The sequence below is a fragment of the Pyxicephalus adspersus genome, chromosome Z (genome assembly GCF_032062135.1).
Source record: "Pyxicephalus adspersus chromosome Z, UCB_Pads_2.0, whole genome shotgun sequence".
Classification (NCBI taxonomy): domain Eukaryota; kingdom Metazoa; phylum Chordata; class Amphibia; order Anura; family Pyxicephalidae; genus Pyxicephalus; species Pyxicephalus adspersus.
The window spans coordinates 85,604,399-85,628,060 of NC_092871.1; the positions used below are offsets into that span (position 1 = coordinate 85,604,399).

The following is a 23,662-nucleotide window of genomic DNA, read 5'->3' on the forward strand; positions in this document are numbered from 1 at the left end:
CCTACCTCTCTCTCTCTCCATCCCTCCTCCTACCTCTCTCTCTCTCTCCATCCCTCCACCTACCTCTCTCTCTCTCTCCATCCCTCCACCTACCTCTCTCTCCCTCTCCATCCCTCCACCTACCTCTCTCTCCCTCTCCATCCCTCCTACCTCTCTCTCCATTCATCCTTCAACCTCTCGTCATCCATCCTTTTACTTCTTTCTCTCCATCCATCCTTCTACTTTTCTCTCTCCATCCTTCCTTCTACCTCTCTTTCTCTCTCTCTCTCCATCCCTCCATCTATGTATATAAATTCAGCAGCAGCAGGTTTCCAAACTCGCCAAACTCACATAAAAACAGATTAGCTCATATAGTTGCTGCAGCCCAGTGTGTTCATATTGTAGAAACCACAAAAATAACGAGATGACAATTTTTGGCTCAGTTTGACTTTTTTTTGTTTAGGTGAAAATCAAGCCACACTTTTTGTTAAAAAAAACCACAACATATAATGCCATTTCCAGTCCTGAACATCACATTCAGTTAATTGCTTGATATATACAGTCCATTAAATTATTAATTACAACATTGAAGTCCCAGTGTACTACTGGGGGAAGGGGTGGGGGATTTTTAGGGTTTGTAGCTGTGGATAGGAGCAGTCAAGGAGAGCTGCCCATTGGGTGTGATCTCGCTGGCGTTGTCCTCCAGGAGGCCGGAGATGTCTGCGTTTGGGATGCTGTCATGGTAGCTGCTGAAACTGATGTTGTCCTCTTTCAGTTCGATGGTCCAGAAGGGAGCGTTGAGCTTGCGGTTCTGATACTCCCTGTAGACGTAAACAGCGCCTACGAAACCCATCAGCAGGACCACCACAATCAGAATAACGGCCAATATGATGATATTGAACTGGGTCCATGACATGTCAGTCACGGCAGATGTGCTATTCCTCGTAGGGGTCGTGGTCACCTCTGAAGTCTGTAACGTCGTTGATAAAACTTTGCTCGATAAAAGAATTTCCGCCGTTGTGATCGCAGCCATTGCGCTTGTAACGTACTTATCCGTGGTGGGGGTGGCGGAGCTTTCTAAAACTACATATAAAAAAAAGATTGTAAGTAAAGTAAAATGAGAAACAAAAAAAATATAATTCATTCTAAAATCTTCTCTATTCAGGGAAATGTTTAAATATGAGTCATGAGAAGACTGGTCACTGCTGTCCTCTCTACTTGTGCAGAGTGACTGGTCTTGTCTCCGCCCCATATGTAGTTTTCTGCAGGCAGCCTATAGTGGGTGGAGTCTATTAGACCCCTCCCATAGCTCTGCTCTATCTGTGTACAACCCAAAGATGAAATCACTTCTTTTACAAGTTAATATCTAGAGTTTGTGCACACAAACTGGACTTATATTCTTTGTAGCTCTTAAGGAATATATTGAAATGAACGTTTTTGCTTTAAATCTGAAAGTTCCTATGCCCTTTCCAGAAAAGGGGGGCTTCCTGCAGTGCAGCAGGGACAACATTTCCCGGACACTTAGGAGAATGGTAAGCGCTCTCACTCATGACACTGTTCAAGCCCAATGTGATAGTATTGTGCAATGACAGGTCCTCTTTATAGGGACATCAGGTGACTATTAGAGCCCTAATATTTAAACGATAACCTGGAAGTGCTCAGAGCCTGGCGCTTCCATGCTCACTCCACTGAGGTGGCAATGGGTATGTGATATCCCCTCCATGCTCCCCAACCAATCCTCCTACCCCCAGCCCTCTATCAATTCCCCCTTTTGGGCTTCAAGAAGTGATTGGACAATCCTAAAAGCCAGCTTATGCCTGCTATTACAGGCCACCTTCCACTATTGCTCCATGGTCTGGGTCTGATATTCAGGTGCTCGTTGTAGAGGTCTGAAGGTGTTCCAGGACCAGTAGGGGGCACTCTAATTGGTCTGCGGCCCCAAATGTGATGCAGATCTCTACCATGTCCAGGAATTCAGCAAACTGTGCGACAGCAGCTCTTCTGTGTGATTGGATCAGATAGGCTAGAACAAATCCAACCCTCAACCATAAGCCCTTTGGCTCCCACGACCCCGTGGCCAGTTCACCAGTGCCCGGCTGGTTTTGGTAGGTAATAAGCCTTGTATATCAAGGACACCCCACAGAACCGGCTGTATTGGACATGACCCATCATCCAGCCATCACAATTTGTACCTTGTCAGAGTTGCTTAGGATCCAAACATCTATTTTTCCTGCTTTCAACACATCACCTTTAGGAACTGACTTACTGCCCCCATATGCCCCCCCCCCCCCCCCAGGTCACCTTGTCATGGAACATTGTACCCAGATCATTAATGTCATCCCTTCGCCTGTTGGGGAGTATAAAGCTTGGTTAACTGGCTGATTGGTCAATACATTATATAGGGGGGATACTTAATATACCACCTTAGGGGGCATTGTACCCAGATCATCAATAGTATCACTACACCTGTCAGGGTGTGTAAAGTTTGGGCTGACTGGAGTGTATATAGTGGGGGTGTCAGAGATCAATAGTGGGGTATATGTGGGGGGAACATCAATGTGAGGAGTTACCCCAGACAAGGATTGGCTATACCCCAATCATCAAAGTCCCCCCCCCCCGTCACAGTAGGATTGGTAATGTTTTGACCGATTCTCTTGACCAGGGGTGTCAAACTCAAATCACATAAAGGCCAAAACCTAAAACACAGGCTAAGTTGCAGGTGGAACTTTTTCTTAAGATCCATAATGTTAGTAGAAGTATAGATCCTTACTCAACCTGAGACACCATATCACAGCCATCCTCGTGCATCCTGAAAAAAGGAAAATGTTTGTCTTCTTGAAGCATGAACCTATATTCACCTTCCCATCTTTCATTAAATTGTCTCCCTTTTGCATCAACTTTTCTCTTGATGGACATTTTGGGAGTAATTGCTTTTTTGTTGTTAGCAGCTTTTTCTGAGGTCGGTGTACCTGACCTGTCTATGTGAGGGGAGCCAGTGAGTGTGCTGAGGTGGAGGCCGGTGTCTCTGGAGACATTACTAATGTATCATCCCATTTGTATTCCATACCTGGAGAAGCAGCACCATACAGCAGGATCGGAACCCTGGCACAGCCTCGGCATGAAGGTGAAGAAGCAACTGGGGTCCTTCTGCCTGCAGCGTGGTCAGTCACTTGTGTGGACCGCCCTGCTTCTACCTAGCATTCTGGGACTGTGTCCTCCTGGTGGTCGCCAACCTTTTCGGTCCTGCAGACCACTAAAATTACCGGCTCCTGACCGCACATGCGGTGTCACTCAAAGGGGGAGAATCCTGCCCCAGAGTGACGTCATTATAACATAACCCCGCCCAGAGGATAGGTTGTGTCCTTCTCCTGAGTCACATACCCCCAAAATTTTCTCCACTGGTGCTTCGCAGACCACAGGTTGGCAACTGCTGTTCCTGCACAGTCACAACAGGCCACATAAAACAGCCAGATTCGGCCCACGGGCCTTGTGTTTGACACCTGTGCTCTAGAACAAATGAAGGGGAGGAGCTGGAAAAAAGTAGAAACAACACAAGGAACCTGATTGGCTCTTCATTACTGAGCTTGGAAGCTCGGGGGTTGGATCGCATATGATTGGTGAACAAGCGGTGGTGGTTCCAACTGGATTTAAAGGGCCGGTACACCATAAAAAGTCTCAGGTACAATCAGATTGTAGGTGAATGGTAATAGTAAGGAATATCCGGGCTTCTATTGGCCAAAGCAGTAAAAAGGGGCGGGACTTTGGTGTCACACAGTGAGCGGGTTGGACAGGTCCCCCTGACTTACATGAATGGCTCACTGATAACAATAGGTTCTCACCTTCTGTGCTGTTGGTGACAGGCGGCGTTGTGGGGCCCTCAGTGGCGGCCATAGTCGGGGGGTCAGTGGGTACTGCGGTAGGTCGGTCAGTCGGGAGCTTGGTGGTCAGGTTGCCCTCAGTGCCCGGTCCCAGTTCCGCCTCCTCATACGGGATGGTGGCCGCCTCCGTCACGAACAGCCCCGATTCGGTCACATTGGGCTGGAAGTCGGAACTATTAACGAACGGTACCGTGGCGGTAGCAGCAGAGGAGGTGTTAACGAACGGTAGAGTGGCATTCCAGACCTCCGGGTAACCCGTCGTCTCCAGGCTCCGGCAGCTCCGTGCTAAGACGAAGGCGGCCGCCCAGAAGAATGCGATCCCGGCCAGGGCGGCCATCTTCCATTTTTTTTCGCACGGAGATTACCGATCCCTAAACATCGCCGGCACCGGGGCCTTCCCTCACAATGCAGAGAACACCTGTGTGTGACTGGCGGCTGCGTCCTCCAATGGTGATAGGGAGGCGGGAGTAACCGGGAAGCCGCATCGTCCAATCAGAGTAGGTAGGTTGCAGTGACGTCAATGCATAGCCCCAACCTGCGCTGCACCTCTTCTTCCTGATCCGGCCCGTCCTGTTCAATCATCATGCAGGAGGGGAGGGTTCATGGAAAAGTCACCGCCCACTCATAGTTAAAGTAGGCGGGGCTTTATTGGAGGTGAAACCAGAGCTGTCATAGCAGAGGGGCCATGGAAGTGTTGCTGGCCTGGCTGTGCTGCTGATCCCCTGGCTTCAATGATTGACTTTTTAACATTTAAACGCTAAGAATATCTCTTTTATTAAATAAATAATAATATCAATGTTAGCTTCCTGTGAACAGGTGACAACGCCAACCTTAACCTCCCAATACTACAATAGCGTTGTCAGATAACTGAACACATTGTTTACACATCACATCATTGGTGGCGTCCAGATGTCACACAGACCTCACTACATGGTAGGTTTACATAACATTCCACACCGATACCGACCTGAGGATGATCACATCACTCAGTGGGCGAGGTCCCTTCCATTTTTTCTTTTATTTTGGGTTGTCACCCAACCGGACGGACCAGTTTATATAACCGCCATCATTATTATAAGGGAGCATCTGGTTTGGGCGCTCAGCCTGGCCAATGACCTCAAACCCTTTGGGCATTTTTCATACTGACGCACTTTGCCAAACCACTGTCCTATTTTTAGAGTGCTGACATCACCGAAAGCCGACAACATGATGACAATACAGGAGAACCATTTGACGTGGTGACTACCAGCTCACTGGAAGGGGTTGATGACCCAGCTGTAAAGGCCTGTCCAATCAAGCATTGTATTGGGCACCTGCATATGGCCATGGACCTTTTTACTGACACTGACCATGTGTGTAGGGATGCATTTCAATTTCTCCAAAGCTTTTCTGAATGGTCTGACTCAGCAAGGGGCATGTCTGATCTCTGCAGAGAGACCACTGCTTCCCCACATGGAGCAAAGGTCCTCCCATTTGTCGGTTCTATTTATCTTTGGGATTAACCAATTATTTTGTGCCCACTATTCTCTATGAATTATGATATTAGGGGCGGGGCAGGGGCGTGTCTTTTGACTACATACACAGTGATACATTGTATCTCTTTTCCCATATTGATTCATTTCTTCCTTGCAAGGTGAGCTTTAATAAACCACGCCCACGAATAAAACCTGGGTGTTATATAACTGAGGACATCTTGTGGCAGAAAGGAAGTACTGCAGCAGTCTCAGGTTAAAGGTGAGCCCTTGCTGTTTATTAAGCCAGCAAAGGGGATCATTAAAAATAAAATCAGCCCAGATTGCTTTTTCTTTTTATATAAACCATATAAAGCAATCAATTTTTTTTTGCTCTCTTTAGTCTGATAAATAAACTATTGGAAGCTTTTTGTTATGTGTGATTGATAACAGAAAAAAAAAACTGTGGATCCTGCCAAATCTTTAATAATTGTGACTTCCTATGCTCTTCAGCTCCCACAATAAAATCAGTAAGCTTTGTTAGATCTACTCATTATTTCTCTGTAAACTTTAAATCAGCCTTGTCTCTTATGGAGATAGAGGGAGGTGTTCTGTGGTCTTAACACGCTTCCTGTCTTAGTGTGACAACGCTGCTTTACAATAGAATACAGCAAGTGAGTGTTGTCACCTATGACAGGAAATAAAGCAAAGCAGCCACTAAATCAAGTGGAGAGCTGCAATATATTATATATCATAGGCCTGTTGGATTTATCATGGAGGAGAATTCTGAGTAGTTTGATGTTGGGGGAAGGAGCTGCTTTCATGTGCTGTGCTCAATGCATTGCGGGGGCTGACACAATTTCTTCACTGGAATGCCATATGGTAACAAAGTCTTTCTTTGTGTGCGCACCAAGGAACACGCAATGGAGGATGCCAGCAGCTAACAGCCTCCCACTGAGCAACAACAGTGCAACAGTCCGCAGGTCACATGACCCAGCGCTTGGACCTTAACTCAGCGGATGGCAATGCCGGATGTGAATCGGGCCATCAGTTCACAAAGACAGAAGAATGCAGGATTTTCACTGCCCTGCATTATTTTTAGGTACCCATTCACATATATGGGAGAATGTGTGAATAAAGCACAACCACCACAAAAATTGTGTTTAAATCTTAGAGAGACTTATGGTATATGGTAAATCGTTTTTTAATTAACCGTATTGTATGTTTATAGACACAGATCAAGGTATGAATACATGTATCAGATTGTTACAGATATGTATAGGGCATTTATATTACACAGAGCACCCCAAAACTTCCATCCTTAGTGCAATGCTTCCCTTCCATTTCTCGGGGTGCAGTCTTAGGAAACGCGCTATAACTGGAGATTCCATAGTGACCCATATAGCGGTGCTTGAGTCCTTGTTCCCTTCAAATATCTGAAAGACAAAGTGAAGGGTATTCCTAATGCAATGACAACCTTCATTGTAGCAAATATTAGCGCCCAGAAGTAATTTAGCACACACTGCTACCCTCCCATCGGTGACTCAGCATCTCAGCTCAACCTGTTCATCCTTCTCACTGTAACTAAGCATTTAAACTCACCTTCCTCAACAGTGACGTTGCAGCTCAGCTCACCCTGCTTTCCCCTCCCAGAAGATACTCAATATCTTAGCCTACCCTGTTCAGCTGTCACACTGCATCTAAGTATCCCCAGTCATTCTACTTCTTCTCAGCAGTGACACAGCAGATCAGCTCACCCTGCTCCCCTTCTATCAGTGACTCATCTGCATAGCTCCCCCTGATTCCCCTCCCTGTAGTGACTTATTATCTCTGCTCAACCTGCTCCTCCACCCATATGTGATTCAATATCTCACCTTGCTCCCTTCTACTGTAACTAAGGATCTCAAGTCACCTCCTTTCTCCCAACAGGGAGTCATCAGAGATTTAACATCTTTAGCAAGAACTCTAGCCAGATCATTTATGTGTAACCTACCTGCTTTTTTCCATTCAAGCTTTGCACAGCTGTCCATTTGATGCCATCATTGCTGAAGCTGAGAGAGAATTCAGTGATGTACATGGAGGTGAACGATGAACGCGCACCCTGTACAATTAGACCGGTCACCTTCATATCATGGCCAAGGTCTACCTGAAACCATTCACCGGGTCTGTTGGCCTATGAATAAACAATACGCAATCAATAAGCGGAACAAGTCATCAAAAAGTGATATATACAATACATATAGCAGCTTTAATATAGAAGTGATTAATGCAGCTGTAAAGCCACCTGATTACTTCTAAGTGCTGCCCCCTTTTAAGTCCCCTTGTAATACCCAAAAATTAGATTTTTAGATTTCAGAATACTAATAGAGAGGAAATTGTCCAACAGAAACAACTGGTGACAACTAGTGAATAGGACTTCCCTCACTTTGGATAGAATAATTCAACTCCATAAGAACATGGGGTCATCAGTTTGGTTCGGAGTCCTGACTCTTACTGAACACCTTTGTGATGAACTGGAATGGTGAGCCAGGTCTTCTCTGCCAGCATCAATACCTGACCTCATAAATGGAGTGGAAGTCCCATGGACACCCAAGATCTTTCTTAGAAGGGTGGAGGATGCCATAGCCAAAATAAAGTGAAAGCCAACTAAATATTATTAGGCATTGGAGGGAGCCAACTCATTAATGGCCATTGGATGGAGCCAATTCTGTATCAATGGCTAAGGGGGGGGACCAACTCCGTATTATTGTCAATTGAAGGAACCTAACTTCGTAATATTGGCTATTTAGGAGAGCCAACTCAATATTAATGGCCATTGGAACTACATATTGATGGCCGTTGGAAGGAACTATAATATCCATATTATTCCATATCCATATTAATGGTCATGGGAGAGAGCCAACTTAATATTAATGGCTATTGGAAGGAGCCAATTCCATATTAATGTCCATTGAATTGAGCCAACTCCATATTATTGCCATTAGTGGAAGCCAACTTCATAAAAATGGCCATTGGCGGGTGCCAACTTCATATTACTGGCCATTGGTGGGTGCCAACTCCATATTAATGGCCATTGGAGTGAGCCAACTCCATAATAATGGCCATTGGTGGGAGCCGACTCCATATTTTTGGCTATTAAAGAAGACCAACTCCAGATTAATGGTGATTTGTGGAAGCCAACTCCATATTAATGGTCTTTTATGGAAGCCAACTCCATATTAATGGTCATTAGAGAAGACAAACTCAATATTATTGGCCATTGGAGAGGACTAACTCCATATTGATGCCTGTAGTTTTAAAATACTATTTCCAAGAAGCTCATAAAGATGTGATGGTCAGAAGTCCTTATGTAGTGTAACTGGTAACATTGGCAGGTCAAACAAGGAACCAGGATTTGGAACACTAACCTGTGGTCTCCAGGCATTGATTCGTCCTTGCTGATTCAGTCTTGCTAAATTTGGAACCCATGCAGAGAATGCAGAGTACAGAGAAGATGAAGCAGACAACTGGTACGAAATGATTTTTCCAGACTGCATACCAAGAGACATGGAGCAACCTGAAATGGGGAACCCAAAGGACAACTTTCTAAATACAAAATGATCCACTATATTACAAATATGTTAGATGTTGTTTGCCAAGTGGGTCATAACTGGGGCAACCTAGATTTACAGTATAGGACTAAATATGGAAGAACTATCCCATGGCTGGTGAAGAATCCTGTCTGCAGCAACTTTCTATAATGGATAACCACTTACTAGTAAGATCGCAGCCAAAAAGTTCCATCCTCAGGCCAGCTCTTGCTCCAGTATGTACCGGTTGGATCCTTACAAAACGAGCAATGATAGGAGGATTGAAATGGTTCTCGCGAATGCTAGATCCATCAACATTTCCAAAAAATACCTGGAAAAAAACACATTGATCAGCCTTGCAGTCAGTGCTATCTATGTGTTAAATTAAAAGATGGAAATCTGAGATTTTTAAGTGTTATCTGCTCTCTGCTACAGGACTGACAAACCATTGACCTTTTTACCATTGGGGGACCCTTGAAATAACTTTTGGGTCTTCAGTGTATCCCTTCTATAATTCCTATATCCACAGCTCACAGTATATTAGTGTGGGGTCAGTGGGAAGAATTCCTCTTACTTTCCTGGTCATTGGAAAGAATGTCACCAATACAGATAGCCAAAAAGATCATTGGTGTCACCTAAACTGACCTGAGAGGTGCAAACTGCTCATTGATCAAGGAACCCCCAGAAATTTCTGGATAAACCCTGGTTGAGAAACACTGCTCTAGAGGTACTGGTGGCTTGATTTGCAAGTAGATCAATCTAGTTTATTTCGCACCCCCGTGCTCCAGAGCAATTTGGTTTTCAATCTATCTAGGTCAATCAATTCAGTCAGGTGGAGTCATTGCCATCAGTACAAGAAGAGATGGAATACCATGAAAAATGTATCAGGGACTCCAAGCCAACTACTGCAAAAATGAAATACATGTACACACCATCTGATTACTGCTGGTGTTCCCTTGGTACTGGCTCCATTTTTCTCCATTCATGCTATAGAACACAATATATTGGGATATGTACAGAGAAACGAGCCGCTGTCGGGCACCTTGAGTTTGTATGGCATGAATCAGCATGGGCGCAAGAAGATCCACCTGAAATAATACAACACTGCTTTAGAAAACTGGACAAACTTTACAAATTTCAAATTCTTTATTGCTTTTAGACATTGATTATAGATTTTAAATCCTTCATGTTTCCAATCACTCTTTCATTACCACCACCACACCATGTTCAGAGCAAACCTATGGCCAAATCAAGAACTTTATAAGAGTTCTTGGTGGGTGGGATGAAGGAATTGGTTGGTTGGTTTATTGACAATTTTGATAATCTTGCCTAAAGTTTGTAAACTTTACAGGAAGCTCTAAAGAAGCCGAGGGGAGATGAATCTTGTTATTCAATTCTGGTCATTTGTTGGGCTAACAATCAAATTATTATTATCTTAAAAAAAAAAAGCTAGCCACATCCACAGAGGGAATTTACCAATGGCAAAATTAAAGTGAACAAAATCCTATCATAGTATCACTCTCTACATATGATTGTCCACTCCCAAAACAGGTTCAAAGCACATGGACAATATGGCCGCTGGGAGCTCTCTTAGCTACCTCTAAGAAAAGGGGATGAGTAGTCTATTCCTTCAAATTTTTGGCTCTTGTGATGCAATGGCTATGCACAGCTTAATAGGTTGTTCCATGATGCCCTGCATGTCCAGTTGATCCTCAGGGTTCAGGGTTGATTGACCTTTTCAGAAGCCGGGGGACATCTTGGAGCAGTTAATAGGTACTATGGAGGACAGTTTTGGAATGAAGCGTGAAATTCATCAGCCCAGGCATGATTTCTAATTGGAAACCTAGGTTGGCAGGGTCCAGAGATAAGTTTTGTTCCCAAACACAGCAAAGTAACAGGACTGAATAGCTAAAAAGGAAGCTGGACACAAATAAGTTGAAGAAGCCATTACCAGGTATTAGAAATGGACTCTATTTAAAAATCAGGGAATCTGACATTCCCTCAAACATTCCTTTCTAGGAATCAACTACTTCTATTGAAACACATAGACATTGAAGAACCCTACCAGGGAATGTTTAAGGTACTGTCTAAGGTAACATATTAACAAATGCGACTTGGAAACAAATAGGAACATGTTTATCAAAACCTCACCTGAATCCAAGAATTCTCATTGTCCACACTCCAGGCATTAATGCTTCCACTGTTTTCCAGTCTGGCAAGGTGTGGCACCCAGGATCCTTTATGAAATACCAAATCAAAAGAAAATGTTTCATCATTTATGGTTTGGCATACATTGGTTTAGTACCCTTATATAATTTATTTGGAAATAGGTTGACTACATAATAATAATAATAATAATAATATTAATAAATGAATACCGTAATGTCCTGATGCAGTAATCTGAAAATTTTGGATTTTTCCTGATGATAAACCAAGAGGTTGGTGACATCCTGTAGGATAAATCACATGAAAAAAACGCATTATGTTCAACACCAATGTACATGTAATGGTGCATTATAATGTGTGTTTTTTAGTCACAAGTTTGTGGAGATCTGAACATCTACTCTATGACCATAGTATGTGGACAATCCCACCATATGATGGACTTCAGGTGTCCCCAGTGAAAGGTCCTGGTAATCCTCCTGCATACAAAGACATTGTAGACAATTGTCCTCTTCCAGCCCTGTGGTCACAGTTTGGTGAAGACCCTTTTCTGTTCCCGGGGGTACAAAGCCAGCTCCATAAAGACATGGGGTCACCAGTTTGGTGTGGAGGAACTCAAGTGTCCTGCACAAGAGCCCTGACCTCAACCCTGCTGAACACCTTTGGGATGAAATGGAATAGTAAGCTAGGTCTTCCAACCCAACATCAGCACCTGAATTCAACCTTATGACCCAAAATTTCACAGACTCTGTCCAAAATCTTTTGCAAAGAGGTGGTTATAGCTGCACAGGGGCAACTATATATTAATAGTCATGGTTCTAGAATGGGGTGTCCAGCAAGAACGTAAAGTACCAATTCTACAAAAGCCCAATATGTGGCACCAGTGCTGCTGGACGTGGGTGCAAATGATTCAGGAGCTCCCCTTGTCTCAAAGAACTTGCATTTAATATTAATAAACAGAGCCCTGACCTCAACCCCACTGAACACCTTTAGGATCATTTGGAATGGTGAACCAGGTCTTCATCCAACATCAACACCTGACCTCACAAATGAGGGCAAATTGCCACAGACACCCTCGAAAATCTTAGGAAGGTCTACCCAGTGGAGTGGAGAATGTTATAGCTGCAAGGAGCTGCAAGAGGAGGCCAACTCTATATTAATGGTCATGGGGTAGGAGCAACTTTATAGTTATCACCATGGCTTTGGAATGGGATGTCTAACAAGCTCATATAGATGTGGTTGTCAGGGGTCCACCACTTTTTGGCCATGGTGGTCAACATACTAAAAGAACTCCAAGCCCATGCCATTCTTTTCATATCAAATCAAAATACAAAACCCATCAATTTATTTTTGTAGAGACTCACTTGGATCATAGACTAGATACAGTGCCGTCATATTATAGCTGTTGTATACTCCTTCCGGTTCTATAAGCCAGAGGCCAGTTGACTTAGCTGTCATTTCCAAAGTCACCCCAACACCTGAAAAATAGCCAACACGACAGATTCAATTTCAAGAAAACAAGAAGAAAAAAAAGTTCTTAAGCACCCCAAGTACCTCATATGGTCACAAAGGAAGTCAACAGGCCATGTGCGCTACTTCTAAATTTAGTATTCACTTAATCACTCATGTAAAAGAATGGTGGCCAATTGAGATGGCGCTGAGTGAAAATTCATCAAGTGCAACCACTAGGGAAGTAAACATATCCCAGATATAAAACATTATGGACATAGTTGATCCAGAGGAAGGCAAAAAAAAAACCCAGTACAATTTGCTGCAGCGGGATTAAAAATTCCTTCCTGATTCCATGAGACAATCGGATGTTCCCTGGATCAGCAGTCTCTGTTATCTTTACTTTAAATCCTTAATCCCCAGTTATATTCTGTGCTTCTAGAAATCATCCAGCTTTTTCTTAAAGCAATCTATAGTAGTTGCTGAAACTACTTCCTGAGGGAGCCGATTCCACATTTTCACAGACCTTACAGTGAAGAATCCCTTCCTTATCCGGAGCTTAAACTTCTTTCCTACAGACGCAAGCAGCGCAAACCGTATGATTGGATGACCATAATTCACCACAACTACATCCTATTCACTAAGGTTACTCACCAGGGTATAGGCTCACTACACTGCTTGGATGGTCCTTCAGGCTTCCTTGCTTGAGGATGTTCCCGTGAAACTGCACAGGAAGGATGTCTCTTCTTCCAACGTTCAGTAGATGCCATCTTATCTTTCTATCCAAAGGCAAGACAAGCCCAGGAAAAGAGTTGCCAACATAACCATTGATTGCTAAAATGCCAACAAAAAGATTAAAAATAATAGTATTATAACTCATTTCTACATTGAAACAATAGCGGTATCAATGCTGAGCTGAGTGGCTGAGGAAGGATGGAAGATGAACTGCTAAATTACTGCTTTGAGTGGAAGAGTTGAGCTGCTGAGAGTGGAAAGCAGGATGAGCTGAGCTGCTGAGAGAAAAAGGTAATAATTTTTTTCGTTGTGAACTTTGAGGAATAATTGCTCCAGAATGCCTGCAGCTATAGAGATCAGTGAAGGATTCTTTTAAAGCTCATTTACTTGCTTGTCGGGGACATTTAAAACCTGAATGTCTTTAGCCCTTACCATTAGTCACGTTAACCTGGCTGAAGGCCGTCACAAAGAAGCAGAAGAGCTGCAAGCAATCCCAAACCCCCAAGCTGACAGGTCTTGCATAGACAATCTTTTGGACCTGAAGATGCTTTGATATCTAAAATACCTTTAAAATGGTCATATGAACTATGATTCTTTCCTGTCTGACCAAGGATAGATATTTCTATTCTATAGATATTTTGTCTGAAGCTCCTACCATGAAAGATGTGGTCGTGTTGAACATCTTCCACCACGGATGATGACTTGCAGGTTGGAGGACAGGAACGTAATGAATTGCTTTGATATGCACAAGCGGATGGGCAGTGTTGCTGCCAATTCTCTCTGAAGTACCAACTCTTCCTTTCATCAATCTCCATGAATACAAGAGAAAAATCTTCCATGCCAATTTGATGCACGGTGGAACGCTTCAAGACATTTTGCCGGCAGACGAGCAAAGGTCCAATGAGTCCAGAATGAAAGTCCTTGTACTGGTAGGTAACAAAGTTTAGAAATGGAAAGAGAATCAGTCATATGAAAAATCGCATGTAGTGAATATCTTTAAAAAGTCTTTTGGAGCAAAAGAAAAAGTAGATTGCTCACCACGTGGCCATTTGAGGTATAAAACCAGATTCGGCACTCTTCAGATCCTGTGGGCCCAAACTGCGAGCTCACTTTGGCTGTATATGTCCGAGTGTGTTGTGGGGAAACGCTGTCCTCCTCCTTCCATTGCACAGCTAGGACGTTGGAGTAAAAGGAAAAGGGCCGAGATGCCATGTTCTTAAACTGTATCTGAAAATAAATATCAAAGGCACAATAGGATTCGGGTACAGAATCTGCAAACCTTTAAATGGATTGAAGAGAAAAGGATTATCATTAACATTTGGTCAATGGCCAGATAGATATATAGACAGTTTTTGTGTCCTTAGTAGATCTCAGGATTGGAACAAAAGAAAGATATATATATATATATATATATATATATATATATATATAATTGGTATATATGTTTTAACATTTTTAGAATATAAAGGATCCCTTATGTTTTTTTATACATAGTTGATATTTTATTTTTTTTAATACTAAAGTCATATCAGACAATTACAAGATTTAGAAGCACACTTCTATTTAGGGGCTGCAGTGGTCTTTGAAAACGGAAACAATGTATTTTCTTGATGATTATTTTAATTTGCATGTAATGACAACATCACATATTCGAAAACTGCTCTGATAACACACAATGCTGTCTGCTGGCTATCAAAAGGAGATTAATGCATCTGAAGCAATGAGGTTAAACCCCCACTATAAGCAGAACTCTTGTTTTAAATTTTTCAATTAAACCAGTAAGTGCAAATAAATGCTTTTATTTGTGCTCATTTCGGTCACATGGGTTACCTAAAGTCGCATGACACAGTCACATGACACAGGACCCCTACTTACTATGATTTCATCATTGACCTCTGCTCGGATAACCGGTCCTAAAAGTCCTAAATGGGCGTCTCTCTCTCCACGGATTGCCGGTTCGGTAAAGCTGCTGTCAAGATATTCACGGAAAACGACTTTCTTATATGATGGGAAACCATGTGGCACATGATGTCTGAAGGAGGGAAATGGGAGAATCAATAACCTTTGGCAGCTGGCTTTAAAAAATGAAAAAAATTGCAAACAGTTATTTTGTGAATAAAAACAAAGTATATGATATTGTGCTAAAAAGGTGGATAAAATGTAAAAGATTCAAGAGTGAAAGAAAAGCAGCTAGCCAATAAAGCCATCTGCCACTTTTCCTATCTCCTCCTATAAACATGTTTCTTGTAAAGCAAAAAAAAAAGCAACAATCACTGCTTAAAAAAAGAAATCCATTCTAGCTGCAGTGCTGCTCTTCTCTCTAGCAATGCCCTTTGCAGTACCTATTTTCTACCACAAGATGTCCTCAGTCTTATAGGTTGAAGCTATCAGGGGGCACTGTCACTTTGCCCAGGTGATAATGTCTCTTTAATGGGGCTCCCATCTTATTAAAAATATATCAAAACACACAAAAAAAGCCATACACTTTTATACACTACTTTCTAAAATAAATTTACCTGTCTTTTATAAAATATGGTGATTTTCCCCCACCATAATCCCATATCACCTCCTCTGCCGCAATAAAATAAGTATGTAATTGCCCTTCAGGGCTCCGAGGATCTTTTTCCAACTGTTCCCCATACATGTCGATATCTTCAAAATCAGCGCTGTTGTATTCGTCATCATAGAAATCTGTGTCGTCATCGACCGAATTGCTGGAATGAGACCCATTGTCCTTGCCCGCCGGCCCGGTTTGTCCGGATGTATCCCGGTGCCGTCTACCATTTTGAATTTCGGTGGCCCCCATGGGCTGCGGGACTTTTGTAGAATCTTTAAGGGATTCATAGTTTAGGATTTCATTATCCAAATAATCCGGACCTGGAGGTTTCTTTGGGAGGCTCCGAGGCCCAGAAGGCGGGGTTTTATAGGAGGTAATGAATGGGAAATTATATAAAGAAGGATCATGGGGGACATCTTCGGAGTCATTGTGGTCATATTCATAGTACTCGTCTTGATGGTGATCACAGTGGGAAACTTTTAACGTGGCTCTCATACCCAAATCTGCTAGAGGGAAGTCTGGTGCCACCAGCCATTGTCCTATGAAAAAGAAATGAACATGTCATGAATGTAAATAAAATGGAATTACAATCCTTACAGACGGATGATATATTGATCTGTGCAGTATCTATTGCCCTGGAAAAGATTTAATTCATAGGATTGTGCTGTAACTTCAACTGTAATGTTGTATCAATTAGTATGCATTTGCTGCCATCTGGTGGTTAGTAATAAACACTGCGGCTTAGGTGTTTTCAGAACACACCTGCTCCAGTCAAGAAAGCTTAAGTAGACTGCTGGACATTTTGCTTGTGCAGGTTATTCTGTCTGTACATGCTCTGAATTGAGGTCTGTCCGGCTTGTTATTTGACCTTGGTTTCTGGTGACACAATGGGCCCACCAAACCTATTGCCAGACTTTGTTAATCTTTTTCTAAAGCATAAATGATGAATATCTGGATTCCTTGCTTTTTTATTTTTGCATTATTATCAGTCGGTTAAGCAACACACCTGTTTTTTCCATGACCATATCAACCGTCTTTCCATTCATTGGGATGAGCGTCAGGGTTTCCTGATAGGTGGAGTCCACCCTGAATGTGTTGCCTCCAAAGTAAACAGAGAGCAGCTTGGTGCCCAGGCCCAAATTTAACACGTGCCAGGCGCTGACTTCATTTTGACAAATACTCAGCTGCAGAGAATCCAGGATCCCATTTATAGCTGCAAAGAGAATATTTGGCGATTCATGAATTATAGGTGACATCATGACAACAACAAGTAACAAGGTTTTGGCCCGTTAGTCTTTTTCGTCAAAGCAACAAACATTTTGCTGGGGAAATTCACCCCTAATTTTTACATTTCTGCTATGATACCATAATTGTAACTTGCTGACTTTACAAGGCAATTACCCCTTAACATGCTATTGTCTCAAAAATTGGAGTGTAGAGGGTTAGGGGAAGTAAAAAAATCAATTTTTTTTCATATCTTGACTAAATTTTAACCTTGAATTTCCAAAAAAATGACAAGCTTTCTTAATTACTTTTTTTTTTTCACCTGAGGCATGTTCCCACAAGTCCCCCAACACTCAAATCTTGGCCAGAAAACTAAGTTCTAAAAAGTGGAAAGACTCTACAAGACTACTATCACAATAAGAATGAGATTATTCCATTCTATTATACGTACTGTATATCAGGTTCCCTCCTGCAGATTGCTCAGTGGCATTTCTATTTCCCGATGAGGTTATAGCAGATTTTTGACTATTTTCTTCATGGTACCAGCTGAGAGTTTCATCAAATATGCAGAAGAAAATTATGTTCTCCTTATCTGTAACAATCTACAAGCAACATTGAATTACTTTCTGCAATGATATAACATGTCCTATATTGGCTTTATACAGAATATGAGAATTATTAATATTAATAAAAAGTATTTATATAGCACCAACATATTATGCAGCTCTGTACAATAAATACGGGTTGCAAATGATAGAAAATTACAGACACAGGAGGAGGAGAGGACCCTGCCAGAAGAATATCAATACAAAATATTATTCCTTATATGTTTAATACAATAAAATGATGATTGTTGTGTTTTATTGGATTCATAGCACTCCAATCAGCAGTGAGTGTGACATTTGCTGATTGCAGAGCTATTGGTTTGGCTTTGTGGGGGGGGGTGCAGGCAGCCACGCCCCCCTGGGCAGATAAACTAAACAGGATTTATATAGCGCCAACATATTACGCAGCGCTGTACATTAAATAGGGATTGCAAATGACAGACAAATACAGACAGTGATACAGGAGGAGAGGACCCTGCCCCGAAGAGCTTACAATCATGAGATCATATACTGTATATACTTTCACAAGCAAACATTGGTGGACCCCTGACCATCACATGGGGGGAGGTATGTTGTCACCACTTCAAATTGACTTCAGGTGTTACCTGTAAAGCGAACTGTAAGATAATTGTGCGCTTACAACAATTGTCCATTAGGAATGGGCAAGCTAGAAAATTCAATTCAATCTCGCGGCAAATCCGGCATTTCTTGCTTACTAAAAATGTAAGTGAGAACCGCCCTCTGATTCGCCGAGAGGTCGAGCTCTCGCCAAACTGGAGGATTTTGAGTGATGGATGATGCATCCCTGGAAATCCTGTGTGATCTCCAGGCACTAGAGGTTAATTAACCTCTAGTGCCCCGGGGATTACATGTTCTTTTCAATGAATGGAGCCACAGCTGCAATCATTGAGGCAATGTCCAGCAAAGGAGAACCTCCTGACATTGTAATAAAAGTATCTCTTACAAATGATACATTTGTATCTCTAACATATATCATTTGTAAGAGATACTTTTATTACAATGTCAGGTGGTTCTCCTTTGCTGGACATTGCCTCAATGATTGCAGCTGTGGCTCCATTCATTGAAAAGAACATGTAATCCCCGGGGCACTAGAGGTTAATTACCATCTAGTGCCCCAGGGATCGCAAACAGGAGGATTCCCAGGGAATCCTGTGAAACCTCCTGTTAAAATTTCCTTGATTTTCCGATGGTTTCGCAAAATTGGTTTGTCAACATTTCGCAATTTTGAAATTTTTGCAAGAATGCCAGAGGCATTCTCGCTGATCCCTATTGTTCACCAACCTGGTGTGGAGGAACATGAAAGCTTTGACCTCAACCCTTCTGCACACTTCTGGGATAACCTGGAATGCTGATAATGAGTCAGATCTTCTCATCCAACATCACAAATGGGGACAAATTCCCACAGGCACCTTCTAAAATGTCATGGATATCCTTCCCTCCAAAAAAAGTCACCAAGTGGAGGCCAACTGCATAATAATGACCATGGTATTAGAATGGGTGGCCCAGCAAGCTCCCAGGCGTGATGGGCATTTGTCAGGTGCGGGGAATCATTAACATATTTACCTGATTTCCTCCCTGATCCAATGTCTGTTTCGAGCAGATGAGAAGAGGTCCAATGAGGCCGGATGCTAGATCTCTCTGTAAGTCCAGGAAGCTGCCATAGAATCGAGTGAGACATCGTGGATCGGATGAAGCTGGACTGTCATATGTGGTCACATGCCAGGTGTATGTTATGGAATCATTGGGGTAGATGGGGTAATCTCTTAATTGTTCGCCTGGAAAAAAAAAGGAGACGTGGGCCATGCAAACTAATCAGGTGTACTCGTGTCTTTAATGAAGCCATCAAAAGGAATGTTTAATGTAAAGAGGACCTGTACTGCAAATGAGTTTTCCTATGTGTAGGTGGCCATCTTGGTAGATGCAGGGCTTTGTTTCCTCATGTCAAAGCCTCTCTGATGACCCTTAGGGTAATGATGAATAAGCAGTAGGAGAAATATAGGAAACACAAAACCACAAAATACATAAGGCAGGATCAGGGAGATCCTTGCTTTTTTAGTCTTCAGGTATAGCTTCCCCTCCAGCAAGGAGAATAGTGATCAGCACAATGGAAGTGTCACCAAATCCCACTCCAAATTGATCCCACACTGCAGATATACAGCCATGAGGGTACAGGACAGGAGTGCCTAGGCACAGGAAGACAGCCTAGGCACAGGAAGTCACCTGATATACAGCTATGAGGGTACAGGACAAGAGTGCCTAGGCACAGGAAGTCACCTGATATACAGCTGTGGGGGTACAGAACAGCAACAATATTTGCCTATCAGCAATAATCATGAAACCAATATCACCGCCATACCTGTCAAAGAAGGTTGATCAGAGCTCACGCTGCTCAGCCCTTGTGGATAGATGTTAAATGGATAACGAGCCAGATTCTTGAATACAACCTAACAAAGACACACATGTTCTTTCACTAGGGTGAATGAGGTATTTTTTGCATTTTATGTATTTTTTTTTTTTTTACCTGAATTTGATCGCCAACTTCTCCTCGAAGAACCGGGCCAAGAATTCCCATCCCGGGAATTTCTGATGGTTTTTGGTGAGTGAATTTAGAGTTAGTATATTCTCTATACACTACTTTGGTATAACGATATCTAAAAAAAAAAATTTGAAAAGGTTCAAGTTGTATGAATTGAGTTTGTTCCCTTTACAGTTATCCTAATATTTCAGAATTTTTGGTGTATTACCAATCATGTATTACCATGTGACCCAATCCCAATGGATAGATGGGAAATTTTGGGGTGAAAGGCAAACATACAACCTATTGGCTCTTTCATGGTATGGAGGGTTTCCAGTGGGCTAAAGAAAGACGTGTGCCCAGGTGTTGCAGTAATTGGCAGCCATAATAAAACATGTCCAGTGTCTTGAAGAACGAGATTTATTGCCTGCATGATTTATGAGATTACGACCCTACTGAAGTCATCTAACACATGGCATTAGAATGTCTTGCCTTGAGATATTGGAAAATGGGCCACTTCTGCACACATACTTGTTTGGCACCATGAGAAATAGTGGGTGGAGTGGCATAATGTTATTGGTAATAATGGGTGGAAATGGCAGCATTTGGTAGGGTGATGCACATCTAGTGGTGAAAATCATCAGGGAGAGTTGAATGTATATGAACACATAGTCAGCGGGGTGGTGCGACATTAGTGGTGGTCTTCCAACAATGACTTTCAACACAGTTCTGAAATGTCCTTGGACCAAATTCCAAGAGCCACCAAAGAAGCTATCATGTTCTTTAGTACAACCTACCTTTTACGATGTCCACCAATCAATTCCTGGGCTCATTAACCCTCACAAGTCTGTCCAGACCATAAAAAGTCTTAGATGAAGGATAGAAGCAAGACAGAAGGCTTTCCCAGTGGCACTTATAGAATACTTTCAAAATATATACATTTTTGTTTAAGCTTTATTTTATTCCAAAAATTATATAATTAAAATTACGTACAAAGGATATAAAGTTGCACAAATAGCAAAATACACCTTTGATTTTCATTAGTCAGAATAGTGTTTGAATAATATATTCATGTGTCTCTCTTCCCGACGCGTTTCGCCCCTGTGTTGGGCTTCCTCAAGGGATATGGGGGATATTACAACACAAATGCAGAATTGATTTACCGTGTTTCCCCGATGATAAGGCATCCCCATCAAATAAGCCACCCCCCGATTTTTGCTCAAAAAATTAAAATGTCTTCTTCATGGAAAAATAAGACATCCCCCTGAAAATAAGACCTAGGGCATATTTTGGCATTTCAAAAAATATAAGACAGTGTCTTATCATAGGGGAAACAGGGTATAAGGACTTACAAAGCAGTGCAAACCTGGATATTCTAATATACACTTTAATAACAATCATGATCCATGAATAGTTATTAAATTGCTTCTATTTGTTCCCGAATAAGAGGATGAGTATTGTAACAAAGATGTTTTAAAGCATAATAAATGAAAAAGGAAACTGGCAAGATACCATGTTTATATGATGCTAAGGATGTTTCTGAACCAATAGGTGTAACGGAGGGTTTGTGAAACAGTAGATAGTAAAAGTATCCATTAGGACGTCCAGGAACACAGACACAGACAGACACAGACTTTTCTTTGGTGCAGACCATAAAAAGGTTGGGTTTGGCCCCCTGGACTTCCTTGAAGGCCATAAGTTCTTCTCACTGATGTTCACCACCTAAAGGGCATTTCAAATCTACTCACCTTTTGTCATTTCTTGTAGGTTGATAGTCCCACTCCACCTCCACCGCAGCAATGTAATGCACCCAAGTCACAGAATGACGTTTACTATGGGACCGCGGGCCAAGGTGTCCTGGATTATCTGCTATATCAAACACCGTAGATTCATAATAGTCATCGTCCTCCTCTTCATAGTCATCATCATCATCATGGGCATGGGATCTGGTTTCAGGTTCCTTCATACATTCTTCCACCTTGACCAAAGACACCATCTTGCCTGATGAGGAGAACAACTTATCATGTGCATCCTAATAACATAAAACCTTACAGCTGATACTTATATAATATATACCTTCTGGGTGCGTCCGGGTTTGGCAGGAAAGTTTGTACTCTCCTTTCTCTCCTGGATTCACCACGGCTGTGAAAAAGCTAAAAGCTGTGACGGGAAGTATGGGGACCCGGTGTTCTCCTATTACAAAGCTATGCCCTTCGAGGGAAAATCGGTGAACCTCAACATGCGTCCCAAATCCAACGACATGAAAATAAGCTGCCTTCTTCAGACACATGGCTTGCTCTAAGGAAAAGAAAATGAAATATGAATAAATTAATATTATCGTGCTGATGATACTGCCTGCTTCTGTGATATAATTATGCTGATTTGGATGTATTCATTTTACCTGGAATTGAACCATTGATATATCCATTGATTGTATGCAGAGGTGAATCCTCCAATCCATTGCTGTAGTGGCTGAGACCTGTATAGGAAGACACATTGAATTATGGGTATACACAATGTCTATATATCATTATTCTATTAAATATTCAATACGGCAATAAAGCCTTTTGTAAGATTATACCCAAGAACAAAATAAATGTAGATGTTCAACTTTTTAGTCCTTAGATGGGCATTAGCTTTCATGTAAGGTTTTGTTTCTGATGATCTCACCAGGACACTTCCTTCCCTTGGGTGACAACATTCACTCACTGTGCTCTATCTTTGACCCTAGATCATGACTACAGGAGCCTTGTTGCAGCCACTTCCTGTCTACATGCATATCATTAATGGGTACCATACCAACTAAAGGTGCATTTACTCTACCAAGCCATAGCGTTCCACTTGGATGATTGACCAAAGCCTACCAAGCACCCATAAAAAGTTGGTGCCATTCAATTGTTGGTGATGACAGCTGGTAGACTGTCAAACTCTGGGGAAGAAGTAGTCCTGCTAAGAAAGTTCTTGCTAAAGACACAAAATGTGTCTGATAGTAAATTTATTAGGTAAAAGTGGAAATAAAACTAAATTCCCTTATTCGAACTTCACATAACTTACGTTCATCAAATACAGCCAAAGCAATGACTTTTTCCTGTACTGTGTATGGAGATCCGTCTTCTGAAAGGGATCCTGCCAAAAAAAGAAGATGGATGAATGCTAAAATGCTGAATCCTTAAAAATTGTGTCAAGAGTTGGCTTTTGGGTCACACAGGGGGCTTTGCCCTTGCCCCATGAGGTTAGAGAGATACAGGCCCTGAGATGATATTATTATTATTATTATTATTATTATTGCACAGTATTCATATAGCGACCTCTACCACTTCCATCTCTATATGTTACACAGTAGAGTGATGGATGGAGGTCTACAAAAGGGTAGAAAGTTAGTAGTGTAGTCCACAACCATAGCCAGACCAAAAATCTTACTATATAGAGGAATCAGGACCTCCTTCCTCCTTCTGGTGACCCCTCTAGTGATGGTGACCCCACAATTCTATCTATATAGAGGAATCAGGACCTCCT

At 42.2% G+C, this 23,662-nt stretch overlaps 2 protein-coding genes across 2 annotated transcripts in view; both read right to left on the reverse strand.

Moving 5' to 3' along the window:
• Window positions 1–410: 410 nt before the first annotated feature.
• LOC140343605 (uncharacterized) lies at window positions 411–4,324 on the reverse strand. Its single transcript, XM_072430346.1, has 2 exons — window positions 3,819–4,324; window positions 411–1,062 (listed from the first exon to the last, which is right to left on the reverse strand). Exons 1-2 carry the CDS (start codon window positions 4,192–4,194, stop codon window positions 608–610), a joined length of 831 nt encoding a protein of 276 aa, XP_072286447.1. The 5' UTR covers window positions 4,195–4,324; the 3' UTR covers window positions 411–607.
• Window positions 4,325–6,496: 2,172 nt separating this feature from the next.
• The window catches only part of F8 (coagulation factor VIII), a 35,480-nt gene continuing 18,314 nt past the window's right edge, over window positions 6,497–23,662 (reverse strand). Inside the window, exons 5-26 of the mRNA XM_072429908.1 lie at window positions 23,201–23,272; window positions 22,548–22,625; window positions 22,223–22,444; window positions 21,895–22,147; window positions 20,153–20,282; window positions 19,988–20,075; window positions 19,195–19,406; window positions 17,457–17,607; window positions 16,788–16,994; window positions 15,741–16,320; window positions 15,100–15,256; window positions 14,263–14,451; window positions 13,880–14,150; window positions 13,144–13,323; window positions 12,405–12,518; window positions 11,256–11,327; window positions 11,029–11,114; window positions 9,810–9,965; window positions 9,064–9,208; window positions 8,716–8,864; window positions 7,302–7,481; window positions 6,497–6,744 (exon numbers count right to left, since the gene is read on the reverse strand). Of these exons, the coding sequence (XP_072286009.1) occupies window positions 6,601–6,744; window positions 7,302–7,481; window positions 8,716–8,864; window positions 9,064–9,208; window positions 9,810–9,965; window positions 11,029–11,114; window positions 11,256–11,327; window positions 12,405–12,518; window positions 13,144–13,323; window positions 13,880–14,150; window positions 14,263–14,451; window positions 15,100–15,256; window positions 15,741–16,320; window positions 16,788–16,994; window positions 17,457–17,607; window positions 19,195–19,406; window positions 19,988–20,075; window positions 20,153–20,282; window positions 21,895–22,147; window positions 22,223–22,444; window positions 22,548–22,625; window positions 23,201–23,272 (3,836 nt within the window). The 3' untranslated portion in view covers window positions 6,497–6,600. The remainder of the gene's footprint in view (window positions 6,745–7,301; window positions 7,482–8,715; window positions 8,865–9,063; window positions 9,209–9,809; window positions 9,966–11,028; window positions 11,115–11,255; window positions 11,328–12,404; window positions 12,519–13,143; window positions 13,324–13,879; window positions 14,151–14,262; window positions 14,452–15,099; window positions 15,257–15,740; window positions 16,321–16,787; window positions 16,995–17,456; window positions 17,608–19,194; window positions 19,407–19,987; window positions 20,076–20,152; window positions 20,283–21,894; window positions 22,148–22,222; window positions 22,445–22,547; window positions 22,626–23,200; window positions 23,273–23,662) is intronic.